Here is a 19,937-nt window from a genome sequence, read left to right on the forward strand (position 1 = left end):
TTCCTCTGGTGTTGCAAGAGAATGTGGGCGGCGGTGATCACTTAACACCAGGTGACCTGTACGCTCGTTTGTCCTCCTATTCCATAAAAAAAACTGAACGTATTTTTGTGACGAACTGTAGTATTAGGTTTAGATAAATTTACCTATTTATGGGTGAAATATCCAATTTTCCGAGTTATCGAGGTGACAGGAAGGTGGTTAGTTTGATCGGCAATTGCAGAAAGCGATTCTATCGAAGCTGCCTATGGACATCCCGAGAAATTATACAAATGGTTCAAAATCAATTATATTATAAACACTTGTGTGTAAATTATTCTGGTAAGGCTTGCTCTAACTGATCGCGCTCCCTCCATCAATTCGGGCCGACATTAAGAGGAAAAGCGTTACACAGCCGAGCGTAACAGATAATATAATTGAATATCCATAAAATATAGTGCTCAGCGCGTGTAGAGACCAACTTCATGACTTAACTCACAAATATTTTTTCGGTTTTGGTCTTTAAGAGTTTCTACAGTTTAATATTACATGTATCCTTACAATTCTCTCCAAAATATAAGCTCATTTATAAATTCAGAAATAAAAAAAAATGTACCAATAAATAATTTATTAATAATAACTACATATCATAATATCAAAATCCATTACAATTTTTCAGACAAGGTCCTTTCGTGCAGTTTATGAAGTCTTTGGGCTCTTTGATCTGCAATGGAATAATTAAATACCTTAAATAGTGCTTCAAATGTTACATATATTTATTATATTATGATACACAATAATCGCTACTAAACATATAAAAAACCACAGATGTTTTTAGATTTATTACAAGTGGCAGGCTCTTTTGCACAGGATGTCGGCTAAATTATGAGTACCACAATGACGCCTATTTCTGCCGTGAAGTAGTTATGTGTAAGCATTATTGTGTTTCGGTCTAAAGGGCGCCTTATCTTGTGAAATTACTGGGCAAATGATACTTAACTATGTCTCGAGGTGACGAGCGCTTTTGAATTGCCGCTCAGAACTTATGTGATTTTCAAGAATCCTGAGCGGCACTGCATTGTAATGGGCAGGGTGTATTAAATACCATCAACTGAACGACCTGCTCGTCTCGTCCCTTAATTTTATATAAAAAAAGATGATTATTTTATTTGTCTTAATACTGGGCTGGACGTCAAAACTGTAAATTAGAAAAAAGCCGCGTTGACATTCTTTGAGTTCAGACAATACTACTATTATTAGCATTGATGTTCTGTGAAAAAATAATTGAATCCGACGTGTCCAGTTAAAGCCGCGAAATTCATGATGGCTTGTTGTCATTGCGACGCAAAAAATTGATTTCAATGCGACATTTGGGTTGGTTAAAATGTAAGCATTTTGCCCATTAATAAATTTTCGAGCATATTATATCATTTAGACTAAAGGTTTCTAATCTTAGATAATTTATACGTCTAGATTGAGCCTCTTTCTACTACACAACAGATGAAAACAGGCCTGGTGTATTTCTTTAGTGTGCCTGATATGCTACGTCTTACACTCGCGATTTGTATGTCACTTTGTGTTAGTGTGCGTGCATCACTGACCTCTACTATGGACTGGACTGGCGGCTATCAAAGTGCTTTTGTGCCTGTTTGAGGCCATGTACCTAGAGTCTGCGGTAAAACTAGTGTTGACAACATAGATGGTGGGAAACTTATTACAAAAAAGAAAATTGTGTACTTTATTACGTTGATTTTCGAAGTATAAATAACACTGAAAACGAACAAAATTAATTCATAATGTAAAAATACTTCAGAGTATTGTACGTTCCTTTGCAGCCATTTACGTATTATACGTCAAAATTAGTTCTCTGGACGCTCGCGAGTGGCGCTTAAATAGGCACAGAAAATTTGCTGTCAAACATATGGAGCAGACGGTCCAGTGGTATTTATATAGGTCAGTATTGATCAAAATTCAGGTTTACTGTCAAACTCAATTTTGTTCGACGTTTTCACAGCTGACACAGTCTATCTAGAGGTGTAAATAATCTAAGGGTGAGTAAGATCTATCAAAAATGCGCAAACTATTTAAAAAAAAAGTAGCAAAAAACAAGTTCAAACTAACATTGAGCGATGCTTGGTGTCGATCGCAGTGCAACGCCACACGATCACCGATAGCATTCATGGACACCAGCTTATCGTTGATACACCTCCACAATCTGCTTGCACTCTTCAATAACTTCATGTTGCCACAAATATAGAAACCTAAAAATTTTGACAGTGAATAATGTTTATGTCAGCCATTAACGAGCATAGGTTAGGTTAACGAGTAGGCACAAACGAATGGTACGGGATATACAAATACACATATAATTCGCAGTCTGACAGCGGAACGGCAAGTGTGCGTGCACTGTTCGAAGTAAATCCATCGAACAGCATTACATTACAAATATTGCTTAGTAGATAATATTAATTACTTATAACCATGTTACCTTTAGTAAGGCAGTCCGCGAGTAATCATTTTAACCAATAGAAATCCGCGTATTCACAAATAGAACCATTAATTATGGTTATTTACCAAGTGTCATAGATTAATTTAGTATCTTAAGTAAATAAAAACTTTTACCATAAAACCAATACAGATATGTACCCCTAAGTGCACCCCTTTTCACACACTTTTCACCTTAGTAGTGTGTCTGAAATCTGAACTGAATAAATTCTAACAATTATTGTTTTACATTGCTGCTTATTCACCATAAAACAAATAGAGTAAATGCGGCAATGTATGAATATAGTAGTCGAACTTCGAAGCGTATTATGGTGTTTATTGACACAATTTGTGGCATGTTCCATATTTCGACTTTGTTTTTATTCATGACATTCTATACATTTTGACATATCAAGTCATATGTCAAAATGTATAGAATGTCATTGGGGATACAGAATATTATTTCATTAATTCGAGCATCAAACATTCGAGTATAATATTTTTAAATAATGAAAACACATGCTTGCCTAGTTCACTAAGTCCGTCATATCACATTTAAATATTTCATACGGCGCGTAATGAGTACTTGACAGGCCCTAACGCATTTTCGTTTAAAATATTCACCAGAACAACTATTATATTATTATTTAGGAATGTCAATGTCACCAAAAGCAAATTGTGTACTATGTAGTCATGGACGAGTAAAAAATAAGGACTTCGTGTCACATTACATATCAGTGAGGCACCAAAACAAGCCGGTAAATGTGTAAATACATAGCCCCACGCATACACTTATACTAATACAAGCCGATCGGCCGCCATTATGAGATTTGCCATCGTCTGTAACAGATCAGTTTGCGTCGTAATAAAATATTTTAAAAATGCCGTTGTGTGTTGTGAAAAAGTGTAAAAACAATAATATAAAAGTATTTGTGGATATATCTTATATCTTTAAGCGAGCTATTCTTATATATATATGTACATATATATTATCTGAGTCTCGGAAACGGCTACAACGATTTTAATGAAATTTAGTATACAGGTAGTTTCGGGGGCCAGAAATTGATCAAGCTAGGTTTCAATTTTAAAAAATGTAGTTTTATCCGTGTTTTAATGAGAAACTGCTACAAGAACATTAGAATACAATGGTAGATTTCGCCACCATATACAATACTATAATAGTTCAGATGGGACATTGGGTGATCCGGAAAACAGAAGACCCCGGTTCGAATCCAGATATCCTATTAGTTTCTTTTTGTAACTTCATAAAAATCCGAGCAAGGCTCGGTCGTCCAGATATTGATTATTTAAGGGAGAAAAAATTGTGTAACTGGTATACCCCGTAAGCGCACACACACTAGCATAAAGGTGCTTCACTTGCTAATATCACGGCGCGGAGTCCTTCTTTTTTACTAGTCCATGTATGTAGTAAATCGATAACTATTGAACCAATTATAGCAAATTTTACGCAAGATAAATAACATATAGAAATCGCAACTTCATTAACTTTATAAACATTTAAATATACTTTTAAACAAGAATTTAAATATACTTTTAGTACTTATTTCTTAAATTACCTTCTTTAGCTCTAGACAGAGCGACACACACCCTATTACTGGCAGACAAGAATCCGATACTTCCCTCCATGTTGCTTCTAACCAAAGACAATATGATTATCTTGCTCTCTTCTCCTTGGAAATTGTCAACTACCGTCACTTTTATATCGCTTAGTGTTGCGTATTTTTTGCTGAGCTAGAACGGAATAACACATTTAAAAGAATAATACATCATCATTGATGAACGGTGGTGGTGACATAAGTGATGAAATGATTTTGAATAAAATCTATGACTTTAAATTAAAAAAAAATCATTTTACACTATGTAAAAAAAGATACCCATGACTTTAAATTAAGGATTGGTCTCCGTTGCGCCCCAAATAGATATCGCAGGCGTAGTCGCAAAGTTCGGCAACTAATACTATACGCCCAAGTGGGCGTTCTCAACCAGTCTCGAACAATGTGTGTTTTGCGTAGTAAAACTTTGTAAAAATAATACTACGAAATAAGAAAGACAATGGGATAACATATCATCAGAAACTATTTGTTGAACGGTTGTAGATTTCAATGTAATATAACACGAAGCGTATTAAAATAACAAAATTTGAAAGATGCCACGCACACAAGCATCTTTACAAACAGCAAATATTATTACATACAGCTATTGTTCTAAGGTAGTATGGTACCTTTTTGGAGCGAAGTGGAGACTAATCCTACAAATCTAAGCTCAAGACTGTCAAAGCTGCTAGATACATTTTAATGAGTAAAAGTTGAAAGAAATTCAGAATAATATAAAATATATATACAATATATAAAATATATTTGCACGGTGATGCAACACAAATAATCTAACAATTAAAATAAAATTTCATTGAATAAAAATAAGTATCATGTCTTAAATATATTATGTGAAGTATGTAACAATTTGTAAAATATTTCTTAATTGTTAATAAAAATTCAACAGCTGAGTTTACAATGACAGGGTCGACCAGGTTACCCCAAGCAGCGCATGAAACATGCACCAGCCATCGCTTCACTCCTTCACACCACACACCTTAGGGAAGAAAACGACTGGCCCCAAAATATTATGTATATACTAGCGGACCCGACAGTCGTTGTTCTGTACACACGTCTCAAATTTGAAAAAATGGATCCAACTGTTGGGTGGAGATAACTACCATACACATGGGCAGGAGAATTATATATGGACTGAACTTGAGAATCTAAACCAATCTCAAATTCACTGAAAGACAAAAAAAAATCATCAAAATCGGTCCAGCCGTTTTGGAGATAGTTCAATTGTGAATCTAAACCATCTTCGTATCTACCTGAAGACACACAAAAATTTTAATTCAAATCGGCTCAGCCGTTTAGGAGGAATTCAATGTCGACACACGTACAGAAGAATTATATATATAAAGAAGATGGAATGTTTTTGAAATAAAGTGCCCACCTGTTTGACGAGTGTGGCTTGCCCAGTGTACGTAGCTAGTATGGTAATATCTTCTGATGTGTAATCTCTTTGTCGTAAATAGTTGGCAAGTTCCACGCAGAACATTGCCTCATAAGTATTGTTATGACTATGTGTGTCCCCATTCTGCAAATGAAACCGACATATTTAATAAGAATTAAAAAGTTTTACAAATTAGAATTAGGATGAGCATTTTTGAATGAATAATCGTCATAATTATTAATTGAAATAGAAAGCCTATTTTGCCTTTCCCCTGATAGAAACAACTACAATATGAAATCTATAATACTAATTGAATGGCTCCGGCCAAATTAAACAAAATCTTAAATGGACATTCGAACCTTAATAAAAATGAAGCAGAATGAGAATGCAGTACATGTTACTGCACTCCACACCCAAAGTTTGGCTTAGTTCGTTTTTGTTTGCTAGCTAAAAATTCTAGGGCAATAATTGAAACAACGAAAACACTCGAAAGCATTATATTATGGATTAAATTCACAGCTTTTTAAAAGCTATTACAGCTGAATAGACACAGGTAAAAATGGGTTCAATACAAGATACGATGTAAGGAAAGGATGTAAGTTGTATCAGGAAGTGCAGAGTATATCTTAATATGCTGCTGCAAACCTGTGGAGCCAGCTAAAGCCCGAATAATTTGAAACGTTTTGAAAGCACATAACTAAGAGTAATGAAATTTAAAGGAGCTGCAACAATACATTAATTTCCATATATCCAATATTTTAATGCTCACAAACATACAAAAAATGAAATAATATAAATGGTAATCCCATGCTCTTTTGTAGATAACAGAGAGCTGTACTTTTTTGATAACCAATTATGGTGAATCTACCTTTGATCACTAGATCAATCTCTCCAACGCCTAACATATAATCACCACCTGGAGGTGTGAAGTTCCTTCACAGGCGATTCTCAATTAATTTTCTTACACGTCCAACCAAACTGTAGAATGAATGTACTTGGGTGGTGTTTTCAGATCAGCGCTCTTGTAATTACTCCATTTTTGTAATAAAGCGCTGGAGGCAATGATCACTTGATGTCAAGTGAACCACGGTTGCTTTTACCTTCTGACTCTATAAAGAACCTATAACTAAAAGGAAATATTTGCCATGGAAACCAATAGTTTGGCAGGTTTATTTGAACCAATAATGAGTGTATTGTCAGCATCGGGAAGCTGGGAACTGGCCCAAAGAACAATCTGAACGCCTTTTTTCTATGTTATTTGCCTTTCTATTCCGTGAAAAAAGTTTGAAAATGAAATAATATTCTGTGTTGGATTTATTGAATCTTATCCAATAAAACGAAAAATACTTATAGGCAGCTGACAGATGTTGAAACGGCTAAACTTGTATATTTCAGCTACTTTCATAGTGTCATGTCTTACGGAATTATATTGTGGGGTAGGGCTGCAGATATTGAAAACATTTGTGCTGCAGAAAAGAGCAATTCGACCAGTCTATAAAATGCGTTCAAGGGATTCATCGAGAGAAAAGTTTAGTGAAATAAATATTATGACAGTACACTGCCAGTACATATACGAGAACCTCCTATACGCCCATAAAAATATTAGTCAATTTAAAAAGAATAGTGATGTACATTGTACACAGTGGCAATACTCGAAACAAACATAAACTCGCAATTCCATCTACTAGGCTCCGTAAAATTACTAAATCTTTTAAAGTGGATTGTGTTGTATTTTATAATAAACTCCCAAATGAAATTAAAATGTTACCTATTAAAAAATTTAAATGTATCGTAAAAAATAAATTAACAGCTATTTAGCCTATTATAGCGTGAAAGATTATTTGAATGATAAAGATAGTTGGAATTAATGTTCTAAATTTTGTTAAAGAATATTGTTATACTCATTTGAATGCTATTGTAACTTTTGTACTTCATCCTGACTAAATAACTTATAACGTTTTACAGTGAATAAAGATTTTTTTGACTTTGACTTGACTTATAATAATATTTGAAGAATTTAATACATGGAGACTTTTGGGGGCGAAACACCGATCGAACCAGGTCTCATCTCTGGGAAGACGCGTTTCATTGAGTATTCAAGCCGGTTTTTCAGCTAGGTATGAATCTCTCGCCCTTTCTTTGGATAAATTATCACAAACTCACTCAACCTTTAAATACAACAACAAGAAATAAAAGAAGTTACATTACCCCAGAATCTTCAATAGCATCATGATTGAAGAAAAATAAATTATTCTTCATTCCTCTCACGTTTGGATAGCCACAGACCACCGGATGGCTATCCAGCTTCTCATATAACTCCGGCACCAATAGCTTAACGAAGTCCGGCCTCAACCGACGCTGCGTACATAATGTCTTGGCGTGGACTCCATTTCGAAGCATTCGTTCGAAGAGAGATATTTCCAGCTTGTACTGTGTCGCTAGCTTATAGCAGGCTGTTGTAGGACGAAGTTGTTTATGGTCACCTGAAATTTGAACTCTTGGTAAAAAAAAAACAACTTCGTGAAAACAAAATGAGCGCCATGCAATTAACAAATTACCGTGTCTTTTAAAAATCTACTCACAAATATATCATATGTAAATATTGTCATATGTTTTTACCTTGCTAATCTATATACCAATTACATAGCTTTTTTCTTTGTAATAAAAACATTTTTTAGTGAAAATAAGGGACAAGACGAGCATCACGTTCAATTGATGGTTGTTGATACGCCCTGAACATTACAATGCAGTGCCGCTCAGGATTCTTGAAAAACCCAAAAACTCTGAGCGGCACTAGGTACAACTGCGCTCGTCACATTGAGACATAAGATTTTAGTCTCATTTGTCCAGTAATTTCACTAGCTACGGCGGCCCTTCAAACCGAAACATACATTACTGCTTCACAGCAGAAATAGATGCCGTTGTGGTACCCATAATCTAGCCGGGATCCTGTGCAAAGGAGCCTCCCACTGGTAGATATACAATATGTATCTAACCAATCAATAAAATAAGCATAAGAATTGTAAAATAAATAAAGGTGAATTTTTATTAGTGTATAGGTACAATAAAAAAATCTATAAAGTTACAAAGTTCAGTTATAATTACAATATTACTCAAAATCATTATGATGTTATTAAAAGTGTGATGCTCGCTTTAGTCAAAGACAAAACCATAATACTATTCAGATTGTTTCTCGTTATTTCTTACCAATTAATATCAGTTGCTGACATCGGTTCGTGAGAGATGCTACAATATGCCCTTCCAAAACTTCCGCCGCCTCCTCAACTATCACTGAAATTAGATTTTAATAATTTTACTTTGCATATGAATTATATGTAGGCATCCCGTGCGCATAATTAGCACGCAATTTGTGGTTACACTTAAATAATCTAACAAATCGTAATTTAATCTAAAAATGGATTAAAGATAAAAATCCCAAATAAACAATACAACGAAATAATTACCTATTTAATTATAATGTTATCAGATGTAACATTTATATAGTTTTGTAGGTAAATTATTTAAATACCTTAAAATATAAGATAGTAATTTTATGGCAATAGCGAAAGCTTTAAAATGGTGTTTAAAAAATAAATTTGGAGAATTACGAAATTTATGGCGTTTCGACAAAATATCATTGATAAATAATACAAGTAGATGTCTTTAACACGTATTGTTGTAGTCATAGTACTACTCTTGTATCATCCATTGACCATTGTGAATTCTGTAGTTAGAACAGCAGCCGGCGTCCGTCGAATAGGGTAAAATAGTTTCATTTGACCCCAGAAAACAAAAGTTTGTGTGTTTACCATTAAATATATCTAATTCGTTATAAACATTGCGCCATCTTGAAGAGTAAAATATTGCTAATCTACATTGGCCTTGTGTGAACAAATAACGCGCGAGTTAAATGCAGAGTTCACGACTGCAATAGTGTTGTGACATAATTATATTACCATTTAATAGTAGGTTAAAATAATGAAAAAAATAATTATATTTTTTTTATCATTTTAACTTAATAATTAATTCTCAAGTTATGTTCTGATTTGCTTCAACACATATGTCTAAAACATTTATCGCCATTTCTCATCGCCAAGATGAATAATAACTCGTTTTTTTTTAAACGGAAACAAATGGACTCGGATCAGTCATTACTAAAATCAAAAAAATAACACGAGATTGCAACTTCAGAATTAACGCGATAACACGGCTAGCGACAACAACGGCACAGCACGACACTATAGGCGTGTGATACGAGGCGTATGGACTTTACCCCAGGCCCCGAGTGAATTCAAGTCGCGCGCTTACTGTAGGTACCTGCCATATATTAATAATAATTGGAAATTTTTACGTGGATAAATGTGAAGTCAACCGACCTGGCAGTCATTTTGACTGACCTAATGACAAATGTTCATTAGATATATTATGTGATTGGTATTATTAGTACCTAGAGAATATATTACATTATCGTATACCATACCTATAGGTGATAGTAACTTCCTCATAAGGTCATGCCTCCTCGCAGCCACGGTGGTCGTAACTCCGACCACGCGAACCGATTTCATGACGTCACTATCGATTAACGTCGATACCTCCTCTAACTCTGCGCTAAGTGACTTGTGTCTTTCCTGCCCGCAAACCGTATTAGAATAGAAGATTAAGTAAAAATGTTTATTGTACGATATTACATTGTAATCCATATTGTTATAAAGAAGGCCGTTGAGTTTCTTTCACCCAATCTTCTCAGGTTTGAGGCACACAATTTTTGAATGGGTGGTAGTTTGTGATAGCTGATTTAAAATCCTATTTTGAATAAAAATATTTGAATTTGTATTTCATTTTGAAATACTAAAATAAACTCGATTTCTTATAAATCGTATACTATTAGTAAAACTGTAAAAGCGGCAAGCCAAAAGGTAAGCACTTTAGGCACGGCCATAAATTAATAGCCATTAACACTTCGGATAAAAGAAAATTTATTGAAGTAGGCGTATTAGTCTTCAAACAATTCGACATGTGTTTCGCCTCTACATGAGGCATCCTCAGGACATGTTGACTCGCCAGACTCTGCCATGTCTCTTGCCAGTCTCAAAACATTAGGATGCTTCGAAAATCGACCGCTATAGTCGACTAAAGGAACGCGATAAGTCAGAGCAAAATTTACCAGTACTTTATACACTATTATGAATATAGAACAAAAAATTGTTGTATTTCAAACCTTTCCCAGAAGGACCAAACGACTAAGCCACTCACTACTGTCATGTAGTCTTAAGCACACGGCTTTTTTATTTTATTATTTCTGTTATAAAGCATCACTGCACTAGCTATACACAATTCTTAATTATAAGACAAAACAACTAAAAAACGAACCATTAAAACCTTCATTTTCTCCACTACTTGGCCTTTTAAACAATCGACTGCGTTGAAATAAACAAACCATCGTTGTTCAGGTGTCAGTTCATATAAATCACCAGTATTACCTATATTTAGGTGTTTTCGTCCTTCACGTGATAAACGGATATTCTTCTGAAAATACGTATATAAATTATTGTATTAATTTGAAATTTGCAACCATCCGAAATCTACATGGATTTAAACAATCCACATAAACCATGTATATTTTATTCAATTCAATTCAATTGGAAATCTTATTGGTAATATAATCCAAATATGTGTCGTTCGCGAATGATCGAATCAAAAGACCCGGGGCGCACGACCCACGCGATCGAACCGGTCGCCGTGGCTAAAGTGATTCGTTCTAAATATGTGTCGTTCGCGAATGATCGAATCAAAAGACCCGGGGTGCACGACCCACGCGATCGAACCGGTCGCCGTGGCAAAAGTGATTCGTTCTAAATATGTGTCGTTCGCTAATGATCGAATCAAAAGACCCGGGGTGCACGACCCACGCGATCGAACCGGTCGCCGTGGCAAAAGTGATTCGTTCTAAATATGTGTCGTTCGCTAATGATCGAATCAAAAGACCCTGGGTGCACGACCCACTCGATCGAACCGGTCGCCGTGGCAAAAGTGATTCATTCTCTCGCAGTAGATCTAGTCTCGTCGCGACCCATCCACCCGCCACCGCCCGCGCACCCCTTCTCTCACCCTGACCGATTGAACCGCGGCGCGCGACCCGGGTCGTTACTCGTTAGATCAAAAGCATACATCTGTCTTGAACACAAAACTTTTTTATTTATTTCCATTGTAAATTCATTTATTACCTGCATATATATCTTAAATAATTTGTGTTTTTTTTTGTTTTCATGGGCGGGCACTTTTATTACCTTGAATTGCCACAACCAAATTTATGTATCTAAACAAAGGTTTATTGGATATTAAAGTACTTATTATTATTATTAGATAATATATATAATATTAACATAAGAAGGCATGCGTGGTACGTCAGTTGCTACTTAGTAACTACTAACTACTAGCTACTAAGTAGCTAGCAATTACATACTACTATTGTATGTAGGCAACGGTTCTGGTTCTGAGGCGTGAACCATTGTCCGGAACTGAACCAATCAATCGATCGAACGGGTCGCGCGACACGGGTCATTTTGCCGAAATATAAGTATTGATCTCTAAAATTGAACGAAGGACACAATATGTCTAATATAATCTTCTGGAAGGTCATTTCTTAAGGCACCTTCATTATTATTGAAATTTAAATTATTTTCAATTAAAATTAAAGGGAAGAGATAGAATATAAATGATATTTGTTTCAATGATAATATAACTAGAGTGATGACCTAATGTAATCATTCAAGTAATGATTATTAAATATATCACGTAATCCTAAATATTGCTATAACAATTGGGAGGCATTTGTCAACTAAGCTATTTAGTGGTCCATCACTACTTAATTAAAACAAAACCAACCTTAAAACAATCAAGGCGCCTTTCAATTTTTTCAATTTGTTTATTGAATTTATCTATCATCTTTTTGCGTTCATCAACATCATCTGTTATATCTTTTACATATTTTATACTACATTTCATCGAATCTATCTCGTTTATAGCTATTTCTTCTGAGAAACATGTCTCTATTTTATCATGAATAGTTAAGTCTGCACACTGTGTTTCCCAATCTTTACATTCTTTTCTATCACTTTCATAAGTTGTGTTATTCTCTGAATAGTCAAGAAGCCAATTCAATAAACCATCGTCATTTTTATCTTTGAGTGCATGTATGTTTTCATTGACTTTTAAATATGACTTAATGTTATTATACCCAACAATTTCATTATTGCACTTTTCAATTTCTGCTTGAAAGTAATTTATTTCTTTAAATACTTTCTCTAATTCCGACAGCTTCTTACCATATAAATAATTATATTTTGACTTGACTTTACTTCTAAGATTACTTAAACTGTATGGTTCTAGGATTTTACTTTTACTTTGACTTCCCAATCGGACTAAGCTAGTAGTAGTACTTAGTATGCCTTCTAAGAATTGATCAAGGGCGTGATTTGTGTAGCAGATAATAAGCATTGGGGTTCCTTCAAGGGACAAATTTTTAAGAATCGTTGAAGCTATTTTAACTCCTATGAACGTTTTGCCAGTACCAGGAGGGCCTTGAATTACCGCAAAATCTCTCGTAAGAGCAAAATGAAAAGCATCCATTTGTGATTGGTCTAGACCAAAACATTCCTTGTTGGGCCACTGGGATCTGTCAAGTACTGGGAAGTAAATTTCCTCTGATTTTTCTGTTCTAATGCTGTATATGGATTCTGATGTAAGATAGGCTGGTGATTCTATCTTCGGCTAAAACACATTATTGGGTATTTACGTAAAAAATACATTAATACATATTTATACTTATATTAGGAGTCATGGCGAGACAAACAAGATAAATATGAGTGATAAGCAATATTAGACCTTATGATTATAGATAAAGATGAAATTCCCTTGATAGTAACAGGTTTAGGATTGAATGGTTTCTGGAACATTCTCAATATTACACATTTTAGCAAAGGTCTAATTGGTTTCAATTAACATATAAGACATGTTGGAATACTGCTACTACTCAATTGCATTGCATAAAACTTTTACAAAATGTTTTTTTTACCACTAGTCTATCAAATTTTACTTAGAAAACATCAATGGAATATAAATATATAAAAATTAAAAATAAGAAAATACCTGAACATCAACAATGTACTCTTTCATGGGCAGCTCATCAGTCCTAAAACTTTGCAGCACTTTCAATACTCTGTGATATGGCTCAAAGAAAACTTCACTTTCTATCATTAGAAATTCATTCGCAAAGATAGTGTTCGACACAGGGCTATCAAATGTAACAGCTATCTGAAAAATATAGTTGGTATCAGTTTAATTAAAAGATAAATTCAAGTTGAAAAGAGAATATAAAATGATGGTGAGGCAGACCATAATGTTACTAATAGAATAAGACGTATAAAAAACAATTTTTGTTGATTAAAGTATGATAAATAAAACTTACATAACCATCACTTAAGAGACTTAAACTAGACTCCAACACTGATGCACTCAAGATAGTCTCAAAGTTGTCACTTGTAAACAACAGCAGTGAACCAAACATCAGCCTCTTGTTATGTGCATACTGTTTACAGTCCACTGTTTTATGTTTGAGTCTTTCATTCCTGGCTATATCCACTAAATAGCCAACCTTATTGTTACTTACATACATATGAACAATAGAAACTTTTGGGTAAATCCTGAAAGATACAGCAATTATAAAATAATTAAATAGTACATACTATAGAATTTAGGAACATAGGAATTACACAGTATTTCCATGAAAATATGATATGGGTACCTCCAAAAAAGTGTATACAGTGTATTGTCAGATTTTTCTAGCATTTTATGAATAATATAATGAATTTTTTGGGACCACCTTTTTTTTGTATTTTCGTGGGATAATATTTCTGACATAATGTTTATTTTTGTTTCTCATAAATGAGCATAGGACCTTTGTTTTCGGTTATTTAAAAATAATGGTCTATAATAATACTCACTGTATTTTTTTATTATTTGTATTATAACTTAAATAAAGAATAAAACCGCAACAGCACTTACCATATGTTTTCCTGCTGCTTTTTCGTTGGATCAGCCAAATATTTCACTGAAATCACAAAAAAATCATTTTTATTGTAATTATTAAAATATTTTTCTAACACAAATAAAACTGAAAACAAAATTTTTAGAATGATGCGGGCCTTGAACCCGCAACCTCTTGCATTCTGTGAGAGTGCTCTTTCCAACTGAGCCAACCATAACTTTGTTCAACTCTTAGGCTGTTGTTGTGGCTTCATCTACAGGATCTACTTTACAGTTCATAACATGCTCAACCCCAATATTTGCATATTAGGAAATTGACTTGAGATGTTGCTCTTGCAAATCTTAACAATTTGTTATGTTTTAAAGTGATAGCCCTGTGAGGGTTCTGGGATTCATTACACAAATTACATACTTAAATACAAAAATCTAGAAGCATGAATGAACCATATTTTAAAAGATGACTTGATAGATAATTTGGAGTCCCTAAAACAATCCATATGATTGGCAGTGAAGAATTTTCCCATGGAAAGAGTGAGTGCTTCTATTGATAACTGGCCTCAATGTTTAAAGGACTCTATTGCAGCCAATGAAGACCACTTCGAAGAAGCTTTTTATAATATATTTTAAATTTTATGTTATTTGCAATAGAAAATAATTTTTTTCTTTGTTTCAGTATTTATGGCAACACTATATTCATATTGAAGAACAAAGCAGATGACTAAACTTTTTATTATATTTAAAAAATATAAAAATCTCACATTTGTTCAGATAATAAATACCAATCTTATAATGATTTCCAGCTGATTAATAAAATTAAACCAAAACTTAATTGATCCTTTGTTATTAACCAAACATCTCTTATATCATTATATGTGGATATGAATTGATGCAATCAAACCATCAAAACTTGATTGCATCAATACAAGCAACCCAGTAATAAATCAACTTTTTACCAACATATTCCTTCCCGTAGTGGCCCATAGCAATCTTCTCTTAAGAGCTTGAATTGTAAATCCAAGTAGTGTTCAACATTAGGGTATGCACCATCAACTAAATTGGGTTTGATAATCACTTTGGACTGTCCTAATAAGTCTTCTCTTGCAGGAAATATATTTAAATTTTTATAATAAAGTGGGTCTTCATTTTTTATATGTACCATTGTAGTTTCATCTATGTCCTGTAAAGTAGAAAAAATTATATCACTAACCATCCCAAATCTGCAGTGCCCCAGGGTACTTGATTTTTCAGATAGACCAAAACAGAAAGTGCAGAATGGCACCCTACTCGCTCACCAAGTTCTGATTCACCATTATTTTGTTTATAAGATGTTTATTTTGCATGTTCTTCAATAGGTTTATGAAACATTCACTCAAATCATTCTAGTTATAAGAAATCTATTGCTACACATAAAATAATATGCATTGACAGAACTCTGTGTGAGCGCCAAAATCTCACTGATATGAGGCATACCACATGATCAGAGTTTCCCCGGAACGGAAAGGTTAATATTTAAAATGTGAGTCTTGGTATTTGAATATTTTATAATAATTCAGACAAGCTATCTAACCTCCATTCACAATATAAAGGCTGTGAAGAGTTAGACATTTAATTTGGTTTAAGTTTGTGAATCATATAAGTACTTAAGTTTAAATAACTAGACTTGCATACTATTATGATGATGGGTGAGATATTACCAAGTATTAATATATACTTTATAGCTTTTGCTCATCCTAAAATATCATAATATTAGTGACGAGTCAGTATTGTCAAAATACTATAGGCTGCCCATGATATTTCAATTATAAAAGACACATGGTAAATAAACACAGACATATCAAATTAAGAAGACAGTAAACAATAATTTCAATGAATTATAGTAAAAACAAACCTGTGCCAAAGATTTCTGAATTTTATCTTTTAAAGATAATGTTCTTGTGTAGAAACTTTCTCCAATCTTCTCAGAATGCTCTTCCTGCACACCCAAAGAACTGTCTTCAGCAACTTCAATTAACTGAAAAACCTGTTGTAATTTATGCTTTGGCAGCCCATAATTGAACATACCCTCACACAATGTAAGCACATTGAAATAAAATGTTTCTACATCCTCCCACAGCTGCATATTCAACCTTTTTTCTGATATTCTAACATCTGGTAGCCCAATCATATATTCCTTAACTTTGCTTAAAAAGTCTGAATTAAGAAATCTTGATTCTAAAAGTCCAGTAAGTTTATTTTTTTCTCCTCTATCTAAAGAGCTGTAGACAGCACTAAGGATTTTTATTAGCAAAACAATAAAATCACTTTTTATAGGGCCACTGAATAATAGCCAAAACCCAGGCCGGTTAGATAATTCCAAATTCAAGGTGGGGGGTCGTAAAAAGGATATATCTAGTAATCGTTTAAAACCAATTGCCTTTCTTTCAACTTCTTGGGATACTGAGGGAGGTGTTGGGTCTTTCTCTTTTATTTCTTCATCAGAAAACCTTGAAGTGTTTCCTCTGGTATCTTCAATCACAGTCCCGTCAAACCAATCAATACGTAGTGTACTTTTTTCACTCATGATATCAATAAGTTTTTTAAATACAATTATGTTTACGAATACGTATTAAATTTTAATGGATTCTTTATTTTCATAAATTTCATATTCATAACATGTCACAACATATTTGACATTTCACACCTTGACAGTTCCTTCTTTAAAAAAAAAGTTTGATTTTTTTTTTTTTTTTTTTTAAATTAATTCGTTCTTTCGAACAGGCTATAGCCAGGGGCCTTACTGCCTTGTCGTTAGTATTTTCATTTCTTTGGTATTTATTATTTTCACTATTTTGTTTTACAAAAAGTCCAATCCAGTTTTCTCATTTCATCTTACATTATTTCCATTTTCCTTTTCCAATTATGTATATTCGATAGCGAATATTTATAGTAGTTTCTTTCATCAAATCCAATCCAGTCATAAATTCATCAGTTATTTTACCATTTCCGTTAATGTATAATTCTCTAAAGAATATTTTCCATATTTTCCTTTTAGTAAGTCCAAATCCAGTAATATAGTCTCTAATAATTTTCCCCTTTTCTTAAAGTCAAATCCAGTGTAATTTGCATAACTTTTTAGAATAATACCTACCTATTTACATTATCTGTTCAGTTCGCGAATTGCGCTCTGCTATTACTAGTTGTATATGTACAAGTTATAACGTATTTACATAATTATAAACAAATTTACACCGTATGTATCTACAAATTACAATGTATTTACAGTACTACATACAAATTTATACAAGGACATATAAGTTGATGTGTCCTTTAATAGATCTATTACTGAGAGCGGGATTATATTGGGTGCACCATATATTTCCAGTAGCTCATCCATCAGCACAAGGCGCTGTATGCCAAAGGACGAACAATCAAAAAAGATGTGATCCAGAGACTGATCTTGTTGCTTATTACAATGGTCACAAAAAGGAGAGGAGACAATTTTTTTGCGATGAAGATGAAAATTCAATCGATAGTGACCAATACGCATTCGTGTTATTGTAGTATAGAACTTTCTGTGAGCGTTATTTTTAAACTTACAAAACCAGGGTGTGCTATTAACGGGATTATCTAACAAAGTATACGAATGAGCCTTATTTTCAACTTCTGTACAATTGTACCAATATCTTCCCCAAAGAAGAGTCATACGCTGTTTTAGATTACTTATTATATCTGTATATGGTATGTTAATGTCTAGATCTTTGCAATCAGGATATAGGGATAGATCGGATATATTAATGATAGTTCTAGCTAGAAAATCAGCGCTTTCGTTTCCTGCTACTCCTATATGGGACGGGACCCAAACGAAATCCACTTTAATATCGATTAAACATAGTTCGAACCACAATTCCTTTATAGCAAAAATGATGTAATTGATGTTAGCACTCATTTTGTTATTTGACAAACTTTTTAACACACTCATACTATCACTAACTATTACCCACTTCTTATTAAGTTGATTTTGTTTCTTAATATGCTTTAAAGCAAAAAGAATAGCGACGGCTTCAGCAGTAAAAATACTGGCATATCTATTAATCTTAAAGCCAATACCCTTCCTAATTTCAGGAAGGTAGATTGCAAAAGAAACATTATTATTGTTTTTTGCGCCATCCGTATAAACAAATTTACAATTAGACCATTCTGACAATAATACATGAACCTCCTCTTTTGAAGTTAAATTTGGATCTATTACAACATTAATTGCAGAATATTTACATCGAAAAGAACCTGCATGGCAGGGAAGTATATCATTATTCCGATGAATATTTAAATCTTGTAGAAATTTAAAAAATGAAGAAAAATCTTGCAAGATAAACAACTGTCTCGGAAATGAAGACGATTGATAAGCAATAAGATTCTTAAGAAGATTGTTCGTCGGCAAGCTATAGAGCTTTAAAATAAATCTTTCTTTAAGATAACTAAATCTAATACACAAAGGAGGAAGGTTGGCCTCGATTTGCATAGCAGCTATTGGGCTAGTTTTAAGTGCACCCAATATTGTACGCATACATTTATTTTGTATTTTATCCAGACTATTAACAATTTTGCTGTCTGCGGCGAAACAATGAAAGCCATATTCAAAATGACTACGAATAAGCGATTTATACAAAATTAACAATATTTTAGGGTCCGCTCCCCACGACGTTGCACACAAAGATTTTAATACATTATAAGCTTTATTCGCTTTAATTATAACACTATCTGTATATTTTTTCCAAGAAAGTTTTGGAGTAAATGTTACACCTAGAAATTTTATGTCACATGAAATAGGCAGTGGAATGCCATTGTATAAAATGGGAGGCAATATGATGCGTTTACGACCAATCACAAAGACTTTTGATTTGGTTGGATTTACATTTAAATTAAGATAAGAAAAGTATTGATATAAATTTACAAGTGCTTTATTAATAGTAGCGGCTAAATTAATCAGATCAACTCCCGATACATAGACGACTAAGTCATCTGCATACTGTAGGTTTACTATATTTGGCCCCAAAATAAGGTTCAATCGTCTTATGTACATAATAAAAATTAAAGGAGACAATATTCCCCCCTGACAAACACCTAGAGAAGAAAGTCGTGGTCCATACAAATGTTTATTAAATTTTACATATACTTTTCTGTCAGTTAAAAAGGATTGCATCCAATTTATTATTTTACCTGGTATCCCTAACATTGATAACTCGTCACAAAGCACGGCAATATTTACACTATTGAAGGCACCTGAGATGTCAAAAAATACAGACAAAAGATATTGATTACTTGCTAAACATTGATGCGCATCAAGCTGCAACTGCGCTATACTCTCCCTAGAAGACCGACCTTTGCGAAAACCAAACTGATTATTAGGCAAAAGACAATTTTGTTCTATAAAGAACTCGAGACGT

At 33.6% G+C, this 19,937-nt stretch overlaps 1 protein-coding gene across 2 annotated transcripts; it reads right to left on the reverse strand.

Annotated features, from left to right (window-relative positions):
- Nucleotides 1–589: 589 nt before the first annotated feature.
- LOC126972748 (NFX1-type zinc finger-containing protein 1-like) lies at nucleotides 590–17,179 on the reverse strand. Of its 2 annotated transcripts, XM_050819762.1 has the most exons (14): nucleotides 16,403–17,179; nucleotides 15,472–15,691; nucleotides 14,533–14,578; nucleotides 13,937–14,171; nucleotides 13,618–13,782; nucleotides 12,355–13,239; nucleotides 10,840–10,995; nucleotides 9,950–10,097; nucleotides 8,677–8,760; nucleotides 7,678–7,952; nucleotides 5,470–5,613; nucleotides 4,038–4,212; nucleotides 2,098–2,237; nucleotides 590–700 (listed from the first exon to the last, which is right to left on the reverse strand). In XM_050819762.1, exons 1-14 carry the CDS (start codon nucleotides 17,072–17,074, stop codon nucleotides 632–634), a joined length of 3,414 nt encoding a protein of 1,137 aa, XP_050675719.1. In that variant the 5' UTR covers nucleotides 17,075–17,179; the 3' UTR covers nucleotides 590–631. The 2 variants fall into 2 exon arrangements, with proteins under 2 accessions (XP_050675719.1, XP_050675720.1); XM_050819763.1 differs by lacking the exon at nucleotides 16,403–17,179 and having other exon boundaries at nucleotides 15,468–15,639.
- Between the last annotated feature and the right edge of the window lie 2,758 nt (nucleotides 17,180–19,937).

The sequence above is a fragment of the Leptidea sinapis genome, chromosome 27 (assembly GCF_905404315.1).
Source record: "Leptidea sinapis chromosome 27, ilLepSina1.1, whole genome shotgun sequence".
NCBI classification, from domain to species: domain Eukaryota; kingdom Metazoa; phylum Arthropoda; class Insecta; order Lepidoptera; family Pieridae; genus Leptidea; species Leptidea sinapis.

What these genes read in the sequence shown, in the direction of transcription:
- LOC126972748 (XM_050819762.1), bottom strand. Translation starts at nt 17,074, where the DNA reads ATGAGTGAAAAAAGTACACTACGTATTGATTGGTTTGACGGGACTGTG. An exon ending in GGCGCCTTGATTGTTTTAAG is followed by an intron (nt 10,996 to 12,354) that starts GTTGGTTTTGTT and finishes ACGTATTTTCAG; the next exon opens with AAGAATATCCGTTTATCACG. An exon ending in TCAGCAACTGATATTAATTG is followed by an intron (nt 7,953 to 8,676) that starts GTAAGAAATAAC and finishes TTCAAATTTCAG; the next exon opens with GTGACCATAAACAACTTCGT.